This window comes from Fundulus heteroclitus, chromosome 6, assembly GCF_011125445.2.
Source record: "Fundulus heteroclitus isolate FHET01 chromosome 6, MU-UCD_Fhet_4.1, whole genome shotgun sequence".
In the NCBI taxonomy this organism is placed as follows: Eukaryota; Metazoa; Chordata; class Actinopteri; order Cyprinodontiformes; family Fundulidae; genus Fundulus; species Fundulus heteroclitus.
The window spans coordinates 18,202,127-18,223,324 of NC_046366.1; the positions used below are offsets into that span (position 1 = coordinate 18,202,127).

General features: G+C 39.8%; 1 protein-coding gene across 1 annotated transcript in view; it reads right to left on the reverse strand.

Annotated features, from left to right (window-relative positions):
* Positions 1-3,165: 3,165 nt before the first annotated feature.
* slc22a23 (solute carrier family 22 member 23) overlaps positions 3,166-21,198 on the reverse strand; it is a 53,069-nt gene continuing 35,036 nt past the window's right edge. The window contains exons 4-10 of the mRNA XM_036138225.1: positions 20,269-20,437; positions 16,285-16,412; positions 12,257-12,359; positions 11,426-11,661; positions 10,714-10,746; positions 8,969-9,095; positions 3,166-8,258 (exon numbers count right to left, since the gene is read on the reverse strand). Coding sequence (XP_035994118.1) covers positions 6,761-8,258; positions 8,969-9,095; positions 10,714-10,746; positions 11,426-11,661; positions 12,257-12,359; positions 16,285-16,412; positions 20,269-20,437 — 2,294 coding nt within the window. The 3' untranslated portion in view covers positions 3,166-6,760. The remainder of the gene's footprint in view (positions 8,259-8,968; positions 9,096-10,713; positions 10,747-11,425; positions 11,662-12,256; positions 12,360-16,284; positions 16,413-20,268; positions 20,438-21,198) is intronic.

Below are 21,198 nucleotides of genomic sequence, written 5' to 3' on the forward strand. Positions count from 1 at the left end.
GCAGTTCCTTTTGCTGTGATACCACTAATTAAAATTAATCTCAAACAAATGCCTTCAGAAGTCAAATAGAGTCCAACTCGCATAACGCATAAAAGGCTAATATCAGTGTCCACTTCAGATAACCTGAATCTGGTTTTTAACTTCAGGTTATCTGCCCTCTCCTGCCATTTCAACCCTCCCTCCCCACCTGAGAGACTTGTTCTTCTTCTTGCCTGAAGTGGCATGCAGGTCAGGAAAATTGAGGATGTCACATGTGAACACCATGCCTCTGTAGGACACCATCTGCCGCATTTCCTGCAAAGAAATGAACTCTAATATGGTGGAGGTGCTCCAGCTGTAGGTGTCAAGTACAGACTTCCTAAATTCAGAAAATATTATTTCAGATTGTCAAAGGGAAAAAAAAAAAAACAATAATTTACAATGTTTTTAAAAGGTCAGAGTTTTGACATAGACAAACAAAAAAAGAAAACTATTTTTTCTTTATGCAAAAAATGGTAGCCAGACAGAGTTAATGGGAACACTAATGGCTAAATAGAGTGCAATCCTGAAAGAAAACCTGTTTAAGCTAACAAAAGATGAAACGCTATCCCTATTTATTTATATTATCATCAACAGTGTTCTTATTTGCACTGTTTACTCAACCAAGTAGGAAGAGCTTGCTTTTTATGCCCAGTTTTTTTAGATCCTATTGAGAGAAAAGGGAACTCAGTCGGTTAAAACTGCTGCAACATTTTTATTTATTTTTTTATTTTTAGAGTTCTTGCGAGTTTGCTTTGCCATTTCATAGCAAGCATTGTGCTCTGAGGGTGCAGAGGTGAGTCATCGTGTCAGTCTGACATCAGACAGACTCTGGTTATTAGCCTCCCGTTTTGCCGCTGGGAGGGTTTCAGTGAATTTAGATACGCACTTTTCTAGACTCCAGGTGTACAAGACCCTTGTTCTATCACTTTGCATAACCTGATAAAAGTATTCACGCCGTCTGCTCAGTTAGATTATGTTTGAGTTCATCATATTTCATGGTGTTGGACCTAGGGAGGAAGGCAGATAAGGATGCAACGCCCTGCTCGGTTCGAAGTTCAGTCTTTGTTGTCAACAATCCTTGGAAGAGTTACAACCAGGCTCGTCTGAGCCAAGCTGAACATTCCCAGGCCTCCTTATGAAATACTGTGGTGTGTGATAGCTCTCACAAATACGACTAGCATAAAGTATTGACTCTTTGTCTAGTTAGAGCAGATGCTGAGCGACACCTGTGACACATCTGATATCTTTTCTCATTTTTGTAAGAATGAATACAATGCTTATTGAATAAAAATCTCTGATCTCCATGTTAATTAAGGGTAGTACTTTCCTCCATTGACGCAGGAAAAACTGCCGGCTGTTATACAGCTGAATTTCTGTTTCTCTCAAGCTGATAGTATCAAATTAGATTTTTTTTCTTTTGTAGCTGATGCATAGATGCTCTTTAACCCTGCTGTATTCATCTCTATTACAGCCAAAATCCTTAATTTAAGTCTCCAGACATTGTTGTGAAAGGTATGACACAAACATACCTGAGAATAAATTTAAACGACCCTCCAAAATTCTGAAATATGTAGAGACTTTTAAACCTTCCTTTTATGAAAATGCTTCTCAGAAGAGATGCAGCTAATCAGTGCTTGAAGCTTTCTCTTTTCAAGTTGATGGATCCTCATTCAAACCCAGGCAGGTTGAAGTCCATGTTACAGCAGAAAAGCTGATTATTAGAAAAAAAATTATCAAATAACATTCTTCACTGCAGCATCTGGCATCCCTCAGGGGGTTTTAATCAGATCACACCAAACACTAACTGACTCCAGACTTCTAATTAACATAGTCTAAGGACATGTACTGGATTTGTTTTCCTGAAAGATTGTAGAAAGTTTAGAAGTTACATTCCTACGTTTTCGTTTGACTTGACAGTCATAGGAACACGGTGTTCCTTTATGAGGACTGCTAAAGAAAATAACTCCAGGGCTGAAGCATAGGACATTGCCCTGAGGACATCTGTATTCGAATAGAAACTGTGAAAGCTCTGCTGCGTCGCAGTTTTCCAGGAAGTCTTCTCCATATTTGATGGATCAACACACTCTATAAGTGCCTTCAACAAAAACCCCAGAGGATAAAATTTAAAGTCTGAATACTTCCTCTTTAAAATGGATTAGGAACAACAGTAATCAAAAGCGAAGAGCCTAAAATTGCTGAAAAACAGACCCTGGAGTGCTTCATGAAACCAGCGCTTTTCAGTGAAACTCATCTAATAATAGGTTGATGAAATTTTCCTGATGCTTCTTTTGAAGACCATTCAAAAGCATTAGATTTCTACATTTTGGACTCCAGAAAACAAAAATTACAGACATGTACAAAAAAGGTTTCTACTGAATAAATGCCTTAATTTAATAATTTGTTGAAAATCCTTAGAGGGTTTTTTTAGTCAGCACAATTGCACACAATTGTATTTTTTGTTACGTTACATATTCACACAATGAAACAGGGAAGACAGTTCCCATCATCCTCTGCTAGAAAGCTGAAGATGTAGCGGGACAGTACTTTTCAGCTTCACAGCGCGTGCAAACATGCAACCACATCAGCAGAAAGAATTACTTTGGGGGGGGGGGGGTCAGCCAGAGTCCAAGGGGAAATTTTAAAGTGAGATAAACCCCCCAACAATATGATAGATGTGACGAACTTCTGCAATTTAAGTTCTGAGTCCAATTCCAAGTCAAGACGTGGGATGCTGACAGACTCCTGGCGAATACAAAACAATTTTTTTTTTAAACAAATTGTTTAAGGTTGTTGCACACTTAGGCAAATGTCAGATTATTTATGGCAAAAGTTTGGAAATTATCTTTCAATTTTTGCATTCAAAATCCTGGCATTTTGTCAGGTGTGTATGTTTTTTACCGCCATTGTATGGGAAGGTTTTGGCCAGTAGCCGCTTTCTCATGATCATTTCTTTAATAATGAAGATCAACATTCCTCTGCTTACTTGGAATTTCTCACGTCATTCCCATTTTGATGAACGAGTGGTTAAGAAAAAATGGGTCTTGTCATCTTTACAGCTCAGGTAAAAACAAGAAGGCGCGGATTACTCCTCTTAAAGAAATTAAATCGAAATAAAATAGAATAAACAAGAAGCCGATGTTTAGATTTCATCAATAAATAGTGGTTTATTTCAACAACATGTATGGCTTATGTACAAGTGCATTATGTCTGTTAAAATAACAAAATGAAATCAGACAAGTGATACTTATAAATGTACAATCCAAGGTATTTTTTTTTTTTTTTTTTTTTTTTTTTTTTTACATTCATTTGAATCTCCCGACAGAGAGATTTTGAGTTGCTCAACTGAGAGAAGCAAAACCTGAAATGTACTGGGTACTTCATACCTCTGGAGGCTTATCAGCTGGGTACAAAACAAATTCACCGCTCCATTGATTTGTGATCCTTCATCTTATCTTTCCAACAATAGATGTCAGCCCTATACCATAGTCGCTGGTGCTGTCGTTGCTCTGCATTGCTTTCATTGGACTTGAAATTAAAAGTAAACTAAAGCAAATAAAAATTACACATTTGGAATATAGGTGCATATTTTAGGGGGGGAAAAAAAGCAATGTAATCTATCCTCTCTGCACTGAGATAGCTGCATGGTAGAAAGTGAAGTAACAGATGTCAGAGGAGACAGTACCAGTGTTGTGCTGTGTTACTGATTATTATTCTTATTCGTTTATTGTTTGTACTCAGGATTTGCATTTGGGTTTCAAGTATATGACGTTTCATTTTGGATGCACACCAAGCTATATACTAACACACACATTGCAGACTCAGAGCCAACTGAGGCGTCAACCCGCTCACAAACACGGAAATCTACTGTAAAAAGTTAACGTGTGACTAGTAGCTCCTACGTCGTCTCCCAAAACCAAATCTAAATTCCCTTTTACTTAAAGTCTAAATACGCCGATCTATAAACGATTGCAGCTCCTTGTGCTTGTGACGTCTAGCAGCATTGAACACGGCGTACACAATTTGTATCCGACATGAAACAACCACTTGACCATCTCAGGTAAATTGACAATGAAACAATCTGAGATTAGGCTGCCACAAATCAATCAGAGTGAGCTTTTTTTTTTATTTTTCTTCACTACATCAAAGAACATTTAAGAAACATTTGAGGTTTGCTCAATCATTCAAACACCCAAAGATATGTAGCATTTGCAGCAGTGAGCAAAGTGTCTGCAAGGCTCTTCACAGGTCTCTCATGTGATAACAGAACATTTTATAGGTCGGGTAAAGGACTTGAATCCTGAATGAAACCTTAACAGATCACCTCCACACATCCCTGATCTACTGAGTTTTATCACGGTTCAGATCACAAGACATTGTCTGTCTTTAGAAGTTATACAGTACGGCACTATTACTGCTGTTATTATTATTATTATTACTGAACGATTATTGTGAGGCTTGTAAACAGTAGTACATCCACAGTCACACATCCTCCTGTACACAAGTATTACAACTTCAAAAGCAAGAAGTACTACAACTGTCAAGTTACACGCATGTTTAAGTCAAGTAGGCTGCCGTCCGAATGCGGACTCGGGCTTTGGAAGGAAAAGCGCTTCCATGAGATAGAACGTTCCATTTTGTCAAAATCTTTAAGTTAATTTGGAAAATGTCATTCTGTGTAGTGTACTGTATTGTTTTAAGAGTAGGTTGTGCATGTGTATGTGCAAATATGTATGCAAGAGAACAATGACATACCATGTTAATGCCAGGACATGATTTGGAAAAAACACACACACACACACACACACACACACACACACACACTAGGTTATCAATGCAGCAACGATTGGCAATCGCATCAAACATTTTGGACAACTCTTTTTTTTTCTTTTTTTCTTTTTTCTTTAAGATTTAACAGTTTTGTTGACACTTTCACAATAAATTTCATGCTTTGTCCCCACTGCACAATAATAAAGTGCCACCACATTAAGGTGTCACGAATACTGTAATAAGGATGTATAGCTCTGTACATTAAGGGCACAGCAGGGAGAGTTTAGAAAATAATACTTTTGGAGTTTATAAAACAAAACAAAAAAACAAGTTAAGCTCAATAACTAATTTACCAACATGATCATATCTAGAAAAAAAAAAAAAAGAAAAAAAAAAAAAGCATTTGCATACAATTATTTTCACTGGCTGAAACAACTCCGAAATCAAAAGTTGTTCCCGATCCACAAAAACTACTGAACCACATGCTAAAATAAGCTGTTTCGCTCAGTTTTCTCTCACTTCTACACATAGCAGTATTCCTCTGTAATCATTAAGTGAACTGAGAAGAATTTTGGGGAAGGGGGAAAAAAAAAAAAGATAGTGAAGTTACGCCACAATTGGATTTTCATGTTGGGATGGGAATGCAATCTTTTTTTTTTTTAGCTGTGCCTTTCTGTGATTGCTTTGGCAAAGTTGTTGGTAAAAACCATCAAATCTTGCAGAGAAGAGGATGGTAGATTTATTTCTTAGAGATAAATAAATGTCTCCAAAGAAGGAAAAAAAAATCAAGTTAAACCATCAGCAATAGCAATATGGTCAAACCCAATGAACTTGCCTCAAGTCTCATAAGGGAGTCGGCAACAAAGGAGCCAGTGTTGTACTGAAACCTGACTCACTTCAAAATCCCATCCCTTTTCTTGGTTTGTTAAACAAAGTATATCAGCTAGAGCAGCTTCAACTAAATATAGTTGTCTGTGGATTTCATGGTGCAGGAGATACGTAAAAAAAGGTTGTTTATAGAACGCAGCGGATAGGCATATTTATCATTTACTTTGCCAAGACAAAATTTGCTGAGACACAATTTTAGGGTCAAGACCCTCATTAGAATCACGAAACTATGAGGCTGAGAAGAGACATGTCTGGTTCCAGCTTAGAAAACAGCCTTAGAGCTAAGAAGTCGTGAGAAAATTGGCACGTAAACAAACTCAGTCACCCAGCATCCGACAAGGCGTGATTTCAACTTCACATTCTCTTCAGAGTTTTCCCATGGATTTCTCCCCCAACAGGAAAAACATGGTACTGCTATGTATATTTTTGGCACTACATCTACGTTCATTTTGGTTAGGGCAGTTTTTGGTTTGTGTATTTGGTAAAAAAAAAAAAAAAAAAAAACAGAAAAAAGTCTCCAATTTAAATAATTTACATTTACAGCAACAAAAGCAGTTTGTAAAATTCCAATTTCTTTTTCCATTTGTGAGGCCAATTGTTATTATACTTTAGTCTACAAGGATAAAAAAACATTTTATCTAAGCAAAGGTACCAGCGGTATCTTTTTGTTGTTGGCTTTTCTTTTCTTCACTGGAGCTGATGGCATCTCTGTAATCGTGGGCATTGGAAATGACAGTGGTTTCCCCTCCTTTCTCTCACCCCAAGTTGTCCTTTCTCTTAAAAATCAAGTACTTTTATACGCTGGTGATTTCCAGTCATGTTCCTGAAGAGCAGATATTGCCATTGCTGCCAACTACATTGTCACGAACCATCTCTCACGCGTGTGTTCTCATTTATTGGCGAAATCCACAATGATGCGAGGAAGGTTGGAGAAGCACTGAGGAACATAAAGCAGCTCATGTAAGACAAGTTTACTCCAATCCAAGTTGGAACAGTCTGGATGTAGGTGGCTGCCTCCTGGTACAACACGTAAAGCTTAATTTTCTTTCTTTTTTCGTATTTTTTTTTTGGCTGTGACACTGAATCATGTCGAAGTTGTACTGTTGACAGTGTTTTCTGCGCTGGAGGTCTCCCTTTCCATGGTAGATAGGACACCAGAGTCTATGGGGGAGGACACGGTGCTGTCCATGAGAGAGAAGGGGGCTGTCTCAACAGGGCCTAAATCTACGTTAGAATTGGACTGTACAGAATCTAAGTTTTGAGAAATGGCAGACTCTTGTACAATGTTTGTGGCTGATTCTGGAGTTGAGCTACTCACAATGTCTGTGACAGGGAGGACAGGCGGATTTCTTGTCGTAGTGTTGACAGAGGAAAGGTCCGCTAAGGGTATGTGGTCTGAGTCACTATGTGTGGGGTGTGTGCGCCTTGGTGACACAGGGAATGAACCGGGAGGAGTAGAGGAATGAGACGAGAAATCTCTACCATTGTAGGGTGCCAGATCTAAAAGAGGTGGCTGTGAGTTTCTAATATGAGGAGCACTTTCATCTACTTTTTCTAATGGGAGGGGAGTACCAGAGTGTGGGGAAATGGAGGGCGGAGGTTGGACTGGAGTGTCCAAGTCTGTCGCTGGAACAGGAGAGGGAACAGGGGGTGGAGGAAGGCTGTCATGCATAGACGGTGAAAGTAAGTCTCCTAAAATACCAGGAGCCTCCTCAAATACTGACGGCTCGGACGTTGCGATGGTCGCGTCGATGTCATTGTCCAGCAAGCTCGGAGACTCTAGCGTGGAGGCAGGACGGGGCTCGATGACGGGCGTTGTGCAAATCAACGAGGTGGGGGGTGCTGTTTGGGGGACGACAGGGGGTGAAGAGCCAGGTGGAGCAGCCGTTCCAGAGCCATCGTCGCTCTTAGGAGAAGGAGCCGTGTCGTTTATTTCAAGATGGATACTTTCTGTTTGTGGATCTGCAGATTGCCGAACCGTCAGAAGTTCTTCGGCCAAAAGTGGATCCGTGATGGACGGGGTTTTGCGTAAAGGACTGGAGGAGAGACGGTTCTCTTTTTTAGCTTGTATGCTGCCATCGTTATCCCGGGCCACTGCAGAGACTGGCGGTGGAAGAGTGGAGGGGAGACCACTAGGGTCTTGTGGCTCAGGGTGGTCTGGCTGCTCCTTCACACTAACGAGACCAGACATGTCTCCAGCCGCCAGAGTAGGCAAATCAATAGCCGAAGAGGCAGTGGAGTCAATGGTTGACAAGGCAGCGTTGACCGCCTCGTGAAGTGGTGTATCTTGCACTTTGGGGTAGTCCCTGTTGCCCTCCGGCGGTTGGAGCAGATGATGCTGTTCTGCCGGTCTCCTCAGGAGCATCGACTGACGGGTGTAGTTCTCGCCGTCGGCAATGGTCTCAGGGAGCGTCAGGGAACGGGTCTCGGGCAAAAGAAGAATGCAAATGATACAAATGAGGGTGCAACAGGCAAAAATGATGTGGTGGAGGAAGTAGCCTTTTTGATTGTGCAGGTCCATGATCGGTGCAGTGAGCATGCCGAAGCCAGCACTGGCCAGTACGAGGCCCACACCGCCGCCCCTAAGAGGAAGACATGAACAATATTAAAGGATGGTCAAAATCATATTTTTAATTCTGATACAAATACTGACATTATCATAAAGTTTAGTCCTTTAAATATTGTGTATTCCTTGAAATTGTTGCATGTTGCTGAAATTCATTCTAGCATTGCTAAAATACATCTTTCTGATCCTTTAGCAAGCTGCTGGGTTTGCTTAGAGAGGAAACCTTTTGACCAATCTGTCTGTATGATTTGATTTAATTTGACTTTGTAAAGTGCTTTGAGGTGACGTGCGTTGTTAATCGGCGCTATATAAATATAATTGAATTGACATTGAAGAACATTGAGTTATATTTTCAACCAGCAGCAGAGAGAGCTACATCACCCTCTACACAACATACAACTCTGAGCAGTCTCGTGGCATTGCTCAAATGTAGCACCAGATGGCGCTCCAGATGCATTTTCAATGGAGCACCTCTTAAACAACGCCATGAAAACAGAGATCAGAAGTGGCACCAAATAATTGTTCAAATATGCTTAAAAAACACGGAAAAAGTCTAAAACTGCAAAAGAATGATTCTGACAGCATTTCAGTCTTACAAAAGATTCATAAAACCATAAGAAAATAAAATGATGAAATGAAATAAGATGGGTGAAAAACAGGCTTTTCTTAACTTCTGCAAATGTGATTTCAAAACTGTGATGGACGTTAATACTGGTGTGGATTTACCTGATCACAGTGGGAGTGATCTCAGCACAGAAGAAGATGCTCAGGTGGCTGACTGCGTGGGAGGAGAACATACCGATGATGGAGAAGGCGATTGAGAACTTCTCATTTAGCGTATCGGAGCTTTGTGCTGAAGAAGCAGGAGACACACATGAAATTTATTATTAGTTCATTAGTTAAAGGATAATAATACTGCATGTGTAAAAGTTTTAAGGCTTTTTAAGGACTAATTTAAATTTTAATTGCAATAAGGGTAATTCTGCAATAGATTGCAAGCATTCACTTATATACAGAGAGAACAAAATAGGGGCTGACAACTCAAAGCGTAAGCGTTCATACAAGGAATGCAAAGGCATAATTGGAAGTCAAATAACATCCATTCATATACATCTTTAAGCAACATATTTTACTCAGGAATGTGTGTCAGTAAAATAAACTTGTTGAAAAAAAAATTAACCATTTGAATGTAAGAGGAGAATATGCTGGTGAAGATTCTCAGTCATCCAGGTCATGGTCATTCCAAAAAAAGGTAAAAAACAAAGCAACTGGACTTGTTTTCCGTACTGCTAAAATACATCCGTACTGCTAAAATACATCCGTACGGAAAACAAGTCCAGTTGCTTTGTTTTTTACCTTTTTTTGGAATGTAAGAGGAGAAACACAGAAAAAAGAAGATAAGTCTGCAGTCACTGAACTTATCTTCCAGGGATACCACGGCTATGATAACAGCAGGGACATAACCTGATGGTTCAACTGCAAGCAAACCTGAAGTTTTAGAGTCTGGAACTGGATGCAGTTCCATTTGGTATCTTGCATTTTACAATGTGGTAAAAAAAATGAATAAAAAAATAAATCACAAACACTTTGAAGCTGCAGAAATAAATGTCTTTTAGTTAAACGTTAACCTGGCAACATGCAGGGTGTTATAAACTGGAAATGCAGATGGTAGCGTGGAGGTCAGATAAGACTGTTGCGTGATCTTTTTGTTTCCAGCTTCGGTTCAAAGTTGATAGAAACCAGAGTTTACAAGCAAGAATTCCCACAGCACAAATTGAGTAAATAAGTAACAGTGTAGGGCAAGTTACTTAAAAAAAGTAACTAGTTATAGTTACTACCTGGCTACAAATAATCTCTCCTGCAGCGGAGAGCATGCTCTTAAGAAAACGCTGATAGAATTGTAGTAAAGAGCCGCGCTATTTTGTAAGTAACGCAACAGTGTTCCCAGAATGAGAAAATTAATTTGTTAAATTACGAGTTACTGAAAAGAATAAAGACTATGTCTCTTGGCTGGCCTAGGAACGCCTTGGGATTCCTCCAGAGGAGCTGGCCCAAGTGGCTGGGTAGAGGGACGTCTGGGCCTCCCTACTGAAGCTGCTACCCCCGCGACCCGACCCCAGATAAGCGGAAGAAGATAAGCGGAAGAAGATGGATGGATGGATGGATGAAAAGAATAACACAGTTACTAATGGTGCTAACTCCCAACACTGATAAGTAATAAAATAACCACAATCACGTGCACTAAAGTGCAGACAGTAATTTTATTCTAGAACCGGTCGAGAAAATGCATTAACCTATATGATCTGCTTGTTTTTTTACATTGGCTGAATGGGAAAATCCCATGCCAGTATGTTTTTTTTATGTTTAAAAATGATCCAAGCAGAGGCAGTTATTTAGTCACCAACAACTCCTCAACACTGTATCAGCAAACACATCAAGTAAGAAGTCAAGAAATAAGCAGGCAGACTTACCTATATTTAGATGTTCGCTGTACTTCCAAAGCACTGGAAAGACATAAAGAGAAAGACCGATATGGATTAATGAGAAACTGGGGGGGGGGGGGGGGCACCATGAGCAACCAGACAACAAATTAAAACCAGGTCAGGTCAAACATTAAAAAGCGAAACATGCAGACACGTCGAGCAAAATATGTCAAAAGTTTAACAACCCACACAGCTCCAAATGGAACATGAGCATAACCTTGACATGTTGACTCAAGTTAAACATTAGGGCCAGTTTGTGTGTTACTGAATAAACAGCGCTGTGCAGTTTGGATCATCTGGAGGACGTTAGACACACAGTGACTAAAAACATGTAATTATGTTGGGTTGTTCTACGGAGAGCAGCTAAACCTAACCAGTGCCTGTTCCCATCACCATGCACAGTAAAAAACACGACGAAGGAGTCAAACAGGCCCCCAGAAATCCCTGTGAAAGAACTGCAGCTATTTTTTTTTCAGTCAGATGATGCAACTGATATGAAAGATGAATTTATTTGAAGGCTTTCCCCTCCTCTTTACTCAGGGTGCCAATAATTGCGGAGGACAGTGTGCTATTAGAAATATCTTAACGTTTTTCAACATTAAGAGCTTCATATTTATGGTCAAATTCAGTAAACCACATGAGAACAATGACTCATTACAATAGATTGAGGAACTTCCTTTTTGCCCCATGGACTACTCACAGTTCAGCAAGCCCAGCTGCAGCAGCGATGCTAGCGCGGTGATGATCATGAACATCAGAAGCCCACCACGCCGGCCCATATAGACCACTGCCGGGCACAGCGCTGCGCACGATGCCATCGCTATAGCTGCCTTAGTGTAATAGTCTGCATAGAAGCCGTGGAAAATGGTGGTTTCTGAAGAGTCTGGATCCATCATGCTCCGGGCGAAGCAGTGGTGGATCCCATAGCCTGTTAGCCTGAGTAAAGAGTAAACAGAAGAGCAGGCTGTTAGTAAAGTGCACTGGGAAATAACACATTTAATATCATACTGCTGACAAAAATAATAAGAAAAAAAAAAAAGAAACCCACAAATGTAAACATTGGCTTACTGACACAAAAGAGCAAAGCTCATAGGCGCTCGCATTAAAACCAAACATCCCCATCCTCCCTCCTGGCTGTCTAATGTTTCCTAAAGGCAGAACTCATGTAAAATTTATGCCAACTGAGGGAGCCAGGGACACCGCACCACTGAAGGACGGCTAAAGCTACAGATGAGATCTGAGACGGGGAGACGAGGAAACCCCATCAGGGATAAAAACAGGGAGAAGCAGCAATGCAGGAGACAGAGCTAAAGATCAATGCTGTATTGAACCGGGAGGTTTATATTGGCATTTTGAGTGCACCAAATGGCAGCTCTGACTGGCACTGCCCCCCCCCCCCCCCCACCCTCGGACACTTGTTTACGTGAGCGCCGACTCCTCCTTTCATTGTTCTTAGATCCACATACGCAGCTGCTTTAGAACCCCGAGACGTCGACGTCTCTTCAGGCATCAGCATGCAAGTAACACTTACGAGTTGACGCAGAGGACGACGATGTTCTTCCACAGGTTCCTCGTGCCGGCCATTTTCACGATGCACGTCCTTTTGGGCTTCTTTTGAAGAGCATTTTGTAGTTCTGGGAACAAACAAACCAGGCTGTACATCAAAGCAATTAACACGCTGTTACGTAGGTCAGTTAGAGCTATTTGGTTATGCTGAAACAAAACACAACTACAATTAATTTGGCCAATGCTGAAATCACAACGGTTCAATTGATTAAACAAATGAACCAGTGAGTTTTAAAAGACGCCGTCGTGGTTAGAGAACAAATTAGGAGAACGTTTGCAAAGCTTAATGTGACCAAACATTGTTTTATAGTATTTGTTTTTTTTTAAGTTGCACTGTTTTGGTGGTTGTTTGGAGCCAACTGAACTATAAAATAAGTAATTTGACAGGCTGTGACATTGCTATGCTATATTATGCAGCATTCTTTTGTTTTCTTCAACTAAATCATTATTTTCTATGAATAAATATTTTTGAGAGCCATAACTTAAGCCTAGATTTTCCCCCATCACACCTCTTAAACCTGGCTGTAGCTGGTGGTTCAGTGGTGCCCGTACGACTGCCTGTTTATTTCAGGCGCTATATAACCTATATAACGCCTCACATTGTTAGAATTGTTCGACAACAGTGAGAAAACTATTTCTACAGTTAGAAACTTGTGTTTAAGGTTTAGACTTTCTGATCGGAGCAACATCTTTGAGCAATATTCTCCCTCCCTAAACTATCTGGAAGGGCAAACTTTTAAAAGGATTGTTGATAAGTTGGATGGGATTTATCTCTTCCACAACAAGTAGTCGACATCAGTATTTTAAGTCAACACGTACTTTCGTTTCTTTTTACGCCTTTCTCTTTTGTTTGTTTTCTTATCATTTTACTAAATGTAGCGACTGTTGTCCTGCGAACTGTCGTATGAGCAGCAAAGTGAATGGCTTTAGCCCACAGCAGTACTTGTGCATAACTGAGCAGGCTGCGGGCTACGCTCAGCTCAGCTCTGCTCAGCTACGTCTGAGCTACAGTTTCAAAATAAACACAAGTCTGTTCTGTTATCGAATGAGCCGGCTCATAAAAGTTATATTAAAGACAGACTGTGAGGTTTTGTCGCAACACAAGCAGCGTCGTTGATAAGCAAATTAAAATACAACAGCTATTGGGCTACTGATGAGCCGACAATTAAAACATAATAAAAACCCGAGTTCGTTTTTTTTTTTAGCGGCTAAATGCAGTCCATGAAGTTTAACGTGCCGTCTGTCTTATTACATTTTTGCACTCATCCGTGATCTAAGGTCTGCTTTTGTTTTTTCAGCTCATTTGATATTCTGAATACTCAGGGTTTTACATATACAAGTAATGAAGTAATACGGGTTTCATTTACATTTATTTTTGCCACGATGGAAGTGGCAATTAATTCATATAACCCGTAATTTAAAGTACAAATCTAACTGTATCTAAATGGAATTGTTTTAACAAAAAAAAATTACCTAAATAAATAAAAGCCTATATAAATAAAAGTTGGTGGCAGCACCATAAAACATCAAGGCCATCTGGACTGAGCTGAGGTCCATAGATTTACAAAAATGTGAATAGATGAAGAGGACAAATGGATATCAACAACCAGACCATTGAGGATTTATATATAAAAAAATATATCAGTCTAATCTTTTTCCATTTCCCCAGGAAGACGAGGTTTTGGTGTAGATTTAATTTCATACTTGCAGATTAAAACTTATGTAAGTAAGGGTGTAGTGTGACAGTTTTGTTTGTGTCCGAAAACGCATATTTTACATTCTGTCATGTATTCTTCTCTGGGTGGTTCCCGGATCTGACCCACGTGCGCACTTCAGTCTAGTGCAACCACTTGGATAGTAAATTTACAACAAAACTTATTTTCTTTCCTAAAAAAGAGACTTACAAAAACACTCTTGTTGAGCTTGTTAGATGCAGACCAGTGATCCATGTACAAACATTTCTTATGCTGAAACACAGTTTTTTTTATTGTCATCAGTCTTCTAATACGATAAAAACTTTTGACGTCGGTCTGATTATAAAGCGACACTGTATTCAACATGTGTGGGTTTCGTGTTACCTTAAGATGACAATACTGTGAGTAGAATAGGTTTCTGCGAAAGCAACACGCCCTGTTACATGTGACGCCGCACAGGGGATGTTTTGGTATCAGATTGAAGGTTGCCACGGAAACACAACTCTGATATGTTGCGCGGCACTTTCATGTTGACACAGAAACGTTTTCAGCATTCCACGCCGCCTCCTGAAACTTGTCTCTGACCGAAGCCTCGCAGGCTTTGCGGTACTTCCCCCGCCGGGCTGCAAACCACTGAGTAAGGTTATTCCGGCTCACGTCTGAGCAAATCCACGAGCGGATTTTCCAAAGACGGCCTAATTAGCCCCAATGCATGCGCGGATGTGCTGGAACTCCTCTTCTGTTGAGACAGCCTATTAGTCTGAGATGGGGGAAAATTAAGCGTATGGTAGCGTATTTTCTGCTGCATCAGCTCACATCCAATGTGTTCTAAAAAGGGGGGGGGGGCTGCTATTTTCACATTTAATGGTTCCTCTTTGGGCTCTTTTCCAGGAATGGATCTATTTACGTTTTAAACATCTCTTGATTTTTACTACAAAAAGACAGCTTGCTATTCCGTATTCCAGTTTTACAGATGCAAATGCTCTGTACCCTTGCATCTGCACGATTCATTCTGCTTTGGTCCTGACCGGTCCCCTGAGAACAGACACGCTACACCGCGGTCAAAGTGCCTGACCCGCTCCCATCTGTCATCTGACCATTTGCTTGGGCTCATGCTCACTTGTGCAGGCTGTAATAAAATTAATAAACACTTAAGAGTGTCCTAATGTGATTGGTCAGCTCCCGCTGCCACCTCTTTAGTGGCATGTTACTATGGCAACAAGACAGGATATCCATATAACCTTGTCAATTTGTCTAATTTGGGAACGCGCAGCTGCAGAAATGAGTGACTTTCAGCTTGAACGATGGAAATGAATATAATGTATTGACTGAATGATTAGTTGAAAATCTCTCTTATTACACATGTGCATCTCTTTATATCAGAATAGCATTGAAAAGTTAATTTGTTTCAGATCTCTACTTCAAAAAGTGTAACTCCTGTATCGATTCCTTACACACAGAGTAATAAACTTTTATTGCTGTTAATTTTCACGATTAAAGTTTAAAGCTGATGAAAACCCTAACTCCGGTTCAGAAAGTTAAAGCTACTAAGGAGATTTTCACAACAGAAATTTTGTTTCATGGCCAGCACAATTACAGGGAAGAGCGCCGGTTGTAAAATTAGCCGGCAGACCGTCATTCACATTCTCCAGAGGAAGTAAGCCACAAAACATAATTGCTAAAGAAGCTGGCTTTTTACAGAGTGCTGTATCAAAGGATATTAATGGAAGGTTAAGTGAGGGGAAATGTGTGGTTAAAACAAGGGGAACAAGTAACATAGATAACAGCAGCTTTGAGCTGATTGTAAAGCAAACCTTTTTTAACATTTAATGTATTTTTAAGTCATCAACAGAGCCTGAACTTGCTTCATTAATGCATCAATTCATGAAAAAAATAGCCCCAAATACTGCACAGCATATCGACACACTTTTTATTAGGCCAATGTCTATGTAGGAAACAAGACCGAAATATTTTTCCTTCCACTTAATTTTCTATTCGTATGCTCCTACACAGCCCTCTGTGGCCAGCCAACTTCTAGAGCAATGATCTTTTTTGACATATGTTAAACTTATTTGTTGGTGTTCATTCGCTGTAAGATAAGATCATCAAAATTAACAAGTAAATACTTGATATACTCCACTGCATGTAAAAAAAGAAAAAAAAAAATCTATAAATGAGCGGCACTTTTTTTCAATTACCTGAACTGCTGAAATAAAGTAGTTTTTTAATCTTATTCCGATTCATGGAAATGCACCTAAAAAAACTGCATTAACATGAACTAACAATGTTTTCGGTTTACCTGTGAGGATGTTATCGACATCAAAGTCAGTGTTCACATTATTCTTCTTTGCTATGTGTCCCATGATCCATTTGGACCGTCCGTACTGCTGGGTTGCCAGCAGCCAACGCAACGACTCAGGGAAAATCCTGTAAAATAGGCGGGGAAAGTTTTTGTTATTAGAGAACATCAAAAGGTAAATGCAATTAGAAAGTTTCTGCCTTTAAAGGCTGGTTGAAACGTCCCCCCCCCCTCCGTCAACTACTGTGCTGTGCAAACGCCACCAGAATTGTTCCAGCGAGTACAGTATCATCTGCCTACAGGTGGTACTGCCTCACAACCATTGTTACTGCTGCAGCTGTTGTCATCTGATATGCTCCATTAACTGATATATTTGTGTTACTACATGTTGCACGAATGCATATGCAAAAGTTGGTGTCTGCTAGTAGAGCGATTGCATCTTGACACAAAAACAGCAACATTAGATGTAACAACACCTTGGGCCTAACGGAACCGCTTTCAGAACTTTAGAAAATGCTCATGAGGGGCGGCATGGCGCAAAAACCTCATGTCCCATCTTTGCCCCACGTTCCAAAAAAAAAAATTTGGTTAGCAAATTTTTGCAGGGTAGTACAGTGCTGACTTACATCCACACAGCTCCCACCATGGCAGAGGAACAAAGCTATGGGACTGCTGTTGCTGAATTTCCAGTGGACGGTCGTCTAACATGTGCAAAGCACAGCTTTAATCTTTTAGCCCCAGATTGATTAACTGTTTGCACAAAGGCGGCTTTCAGATCTTTTGCCCGGTCAGCTGCATAGGTCAGTTTGCACAGCTGGCAAATAGCAATGTTAAAAAAAAAAAAACTTGTTTTCTCAACAAAAGGTTGACTTATTAAAAATTAAAAATGTTTTAATCTTTGTTTTAAAGTTTACTACATGTCCTTAAGAAAGCCTGACAGCCTCTTGATTAGATATTTGCGGTCTTATTTTACTGGACCGCTTTTGATAATTTTGCATTCTTAAGTCTCCTAACCTGTTTCTGATGTTTACAAAAGAGGACATGACTTCACTAAGACAAAATTGAACCTTAGAGTCTTGTAAATGTTATCCGGTTGTGGTACAATCATATTTTTTTTATATCTGGAAAAAAGAACGCAACTTTTAATCTGGAAAAAAGATCGCAATTTTTAATCTCTGAATATAAAATATCAACAAAATCTGTCTGAGAAAGACACTATAGCCCCAAAAGCTAAGATCAACGCCTTTGGCTGAAATAACTTTAGAGAGATATTTCTGGTCACCAATTACCAGTCTCTGACATTGTTCTGTGGAAAGCGTGACACACTCCTCTTTAAAATCAACCCTGACCCTTGCAGGTACAGTCTGTCACCCCTTGGGCTGGGCGATATGGACCAAAAATATTATCTCAATATTTTTGGGCTGAATTCAGATACACAATATCCAAACCGTTACACTTTCAGGTCTTTGCTTCACACATGGTACAAAGGTTCTTTTCCAGCCCCAGAATGCTCCAATTGGTTTAAGCCAGACATGTCTTTTGTTCTAATTTCTAAATAATGCAATTGTAAAATGTATCTGTTAAAATAACAGTCCTGGTCTTTGCTCACTCTAACCAACCTTGGTCTGGCATTTATTTATTTATTTCAAGAGGGCAAGCGTTTTCTACATATACACCTCCCATGTAAGCTGAACTTGACAAGTCTCTTTTTGACTACAGAGTTATGCTCTTCTATATCAGCTATGGGAGGAATCTACTGTAGGTCCTGTGATGACATTTTTTTAGACTTCTTAAAGCCTCGTGAGCTTGCATGTTTGTTTTTGTTTTGATTGTCCTCCAACTGTGGACTATTTTATTACTATTATAGTGGAACGATTGGACTCATTATTATGAGACCCCTCTAAATCCCTGACCAGACTCATATGCAGCTAAAATCCTATTTTGGAAGGCCTCAAGGAGCTCTTTAATCCCACCACGTTGTTCGCTCTCACTTCAGCTGCCAGGGGCACAAAAAAAAAACTAAATGTCTGAGATTTAAACAGGCCAAAGTCCCTTCAGTGTGCTGAGTAGCATTGTTTTAATCATGTCCAGCTGACGGGTGGGATTAAATGCAGGGGAGGCAAAAAAAAAAAATAAATGAACTTTGAAGAAATCTTCTGTTTTATTGATTTGTGTAACAATACTTGACTATTGATTATATGCATCTTTATATCCAAATAATTTCAGACAAACATCCTTTCATGAGATGTCCCGTTTTTACCATGACTAAGTCACACAAGTGCTGGCAAAGTTTTTGCTGCCAAATCCACAGCAGAATTGAAAACAGAAGTACAGAACAAAGCTGTAAACAGGTGGCTATGGTCATGTAGGTTTAAGGTTTCACTTCGCCACTGGAAACCCCAGTAACTTCTGCTCCCCGCCTTACAGTGATGGGAAATTCTTATATAAGAATTACTAATAAATGATTAGGTCTTAATTTTTTAAGGGACTTCTACACAAAAAGATATGTGATATTAATGGATTTGCCAGTATAGTATTGTTACAGCAGTTATTCGTTGACATATCGACTATGCTCCTCATAACTTCCTTCTGACCAGACTTGAAGGTGAAAGGCAGCCACAGAGCCCATGTGACAGTTTTGCAAAATTATAAAAAGCATTATGTGATGTATGTAATAGCAAAAACTTATAAATAAACCACTCGGGATAAAGACAGCAAACATAGCGGCCCGCAAAAGTATTCACTGCCCTTGGCATTTTTCATGTTTTGTTGCCACACACCTTGGTATTAAAATTGATTTTTGAGCGTTTGTAGCATTTAATTTACAGAACATACCTACAACTTTGAAGATGTGTCTGTTTTTCTATTGTAAAGTAAGCAAGAGATAGGACAAAATAACAGAAAACTTCAGAAAAGTCAGTACTTTATAGAGCCACCCTTTGCAGCCAGTACAGCTGTATATCACTTTGTATAAGTCTCTATGAACTCGCCACATCTTGCAACTTGGATTTATTTCCCCCCATTGCTCAAGGCAAAACTGCTCCAGCTCCTTCATGTTGGATAGTTTTTGTTTGTGAACTGTGATATTAAAGTCTAACCAGAGATTCTGAATTGAATTGAGGTCTGGACTTTGATTAGACCATTCCACCATATTTAAATATTTCCTCTAAAACTACTCAAGTGTTGCTTTAGCAGTGTGATTCGGGTCATTGTCCAGCTAGAAGGTGAACCTCCTCCCCAGTTTTAAATCACAGGCAGACTGGAACAGGTTTTGCTCCAGAATATCCCCCATACTTAGCATCATACATCTTTCCCTCAACACGGACCAGTTTCCCAACTCCTGCTGCCAAAGGACATGCCCACAACAAAATGCTGCCACTACCAGTAATAGTGTTTTTCCTTGGTGGCCAAAATATTTTAGTTTAATCTCACAAGAGCACCTTCCTTCTCACATTTGGGGAGTTGCCCACATGCTAAATCAAATCAAAACATGCCTTCTTATTTTCAACACCAATTAATGGTTTCTTTTCCAGCACTATGGAGGGTACGGCTTATTTTGGACCTATGGACAGATACTCCCTTCTCTGCTGAGGAGCTCTGCAAATCCTCTCTGATAAATGCACTGCTTGCCCAGACGGTGAGCTGTGGTGGGCGGCCCTCTCGTGATGGGTTTGTTGCGGATTTGATGGTGCTCCCGGAGAACATCAAACATTTCCATATACTTCTATAATCCCACCCTGGGTGGTGAATACTTTTGGAAGGCAATGTACTTTATTTCTAGCTGCTTTTACATACAGACACATGGGGCAAAGTCTCATGAAAATAAAAATAAAAAATCAATCCGACCCATATTGTTGTAATACTTAATTTATTTGGTAATTCTAATAATGTGGTAAACTGTGTATTTTAAAACCTAAAGCAATACAAAAACAGAGAATTTTGTACCATTCCGGAGCATATTGCTAAGTTTTCTTTTTTTCTTACCAAATGTAGGACAGCATAAGCAGCAGGGGACAGATGATGACAGCTTGAAGTACCTGCCAGTCGCGACAGAGGTACGCCACTCCGGGCATGAGGAGCTGACCACCCAAAACCACAAAACTGGCCACCATGGTCATGGAAAACCGCCATCTTGGCAGGCACAGCTCAATCCCTAAAAGACAGAAAAGAGAGGTTATGTAAGAAAACTAGTATATCATCTGGATGTTGGATTACTAATTTAATTTTATGTCAGTTTAGATATTGTTACTAAATAACCTTTTTAACTAATTAGCATGATCAACTGAAATTAATAGTTTTTTGTGATACTTTAGCCCCTGTCACTATGTTGTATATACGACCTTTTTATTCTTTGTCATTTGCTTCCTGACCATTTGACAACATAGCATGCCCAGATGAGCCAGATTGATATGAATGCTGTTTTGGAAATGTTGAAATGTTCCATATTCCATATTCTATGTATATAACAAAAGTGAGCCACTGCTAAAGCAAAACACTAACTTTCACACCCTTGATCCCAATATACAGGACCTTCTAAGAATGGAAATACATCAAAATAAACTTCAAAGATGTGACAGCACTTAATATTGCAGAAAATCTCCTATTGCAGACATTTAGACCCAAATAACATACTTCTGTCCATTACTCTAGTATACATTACAGGACAGATAACTGTGACAGCGGGTTTAGGATTAGGAAATGGCTGGTTACTGGAATTAAGACATGCTGTCACCAGAAATATTCTCCCTCCTAATGCTCAAATGGTTTAACATCCTTTTTATAGATTGCAGAGAAATTACAGAAGTGATAAGAGTTTTTCCTGGCTGAATGGAGTGTAAATTTATACAAGGTTCCCCCAGGCCCAGCCTGTTGCTGCACACTGGTGGCTGAAAGAAAGCTCCTAAATTCAGCTTT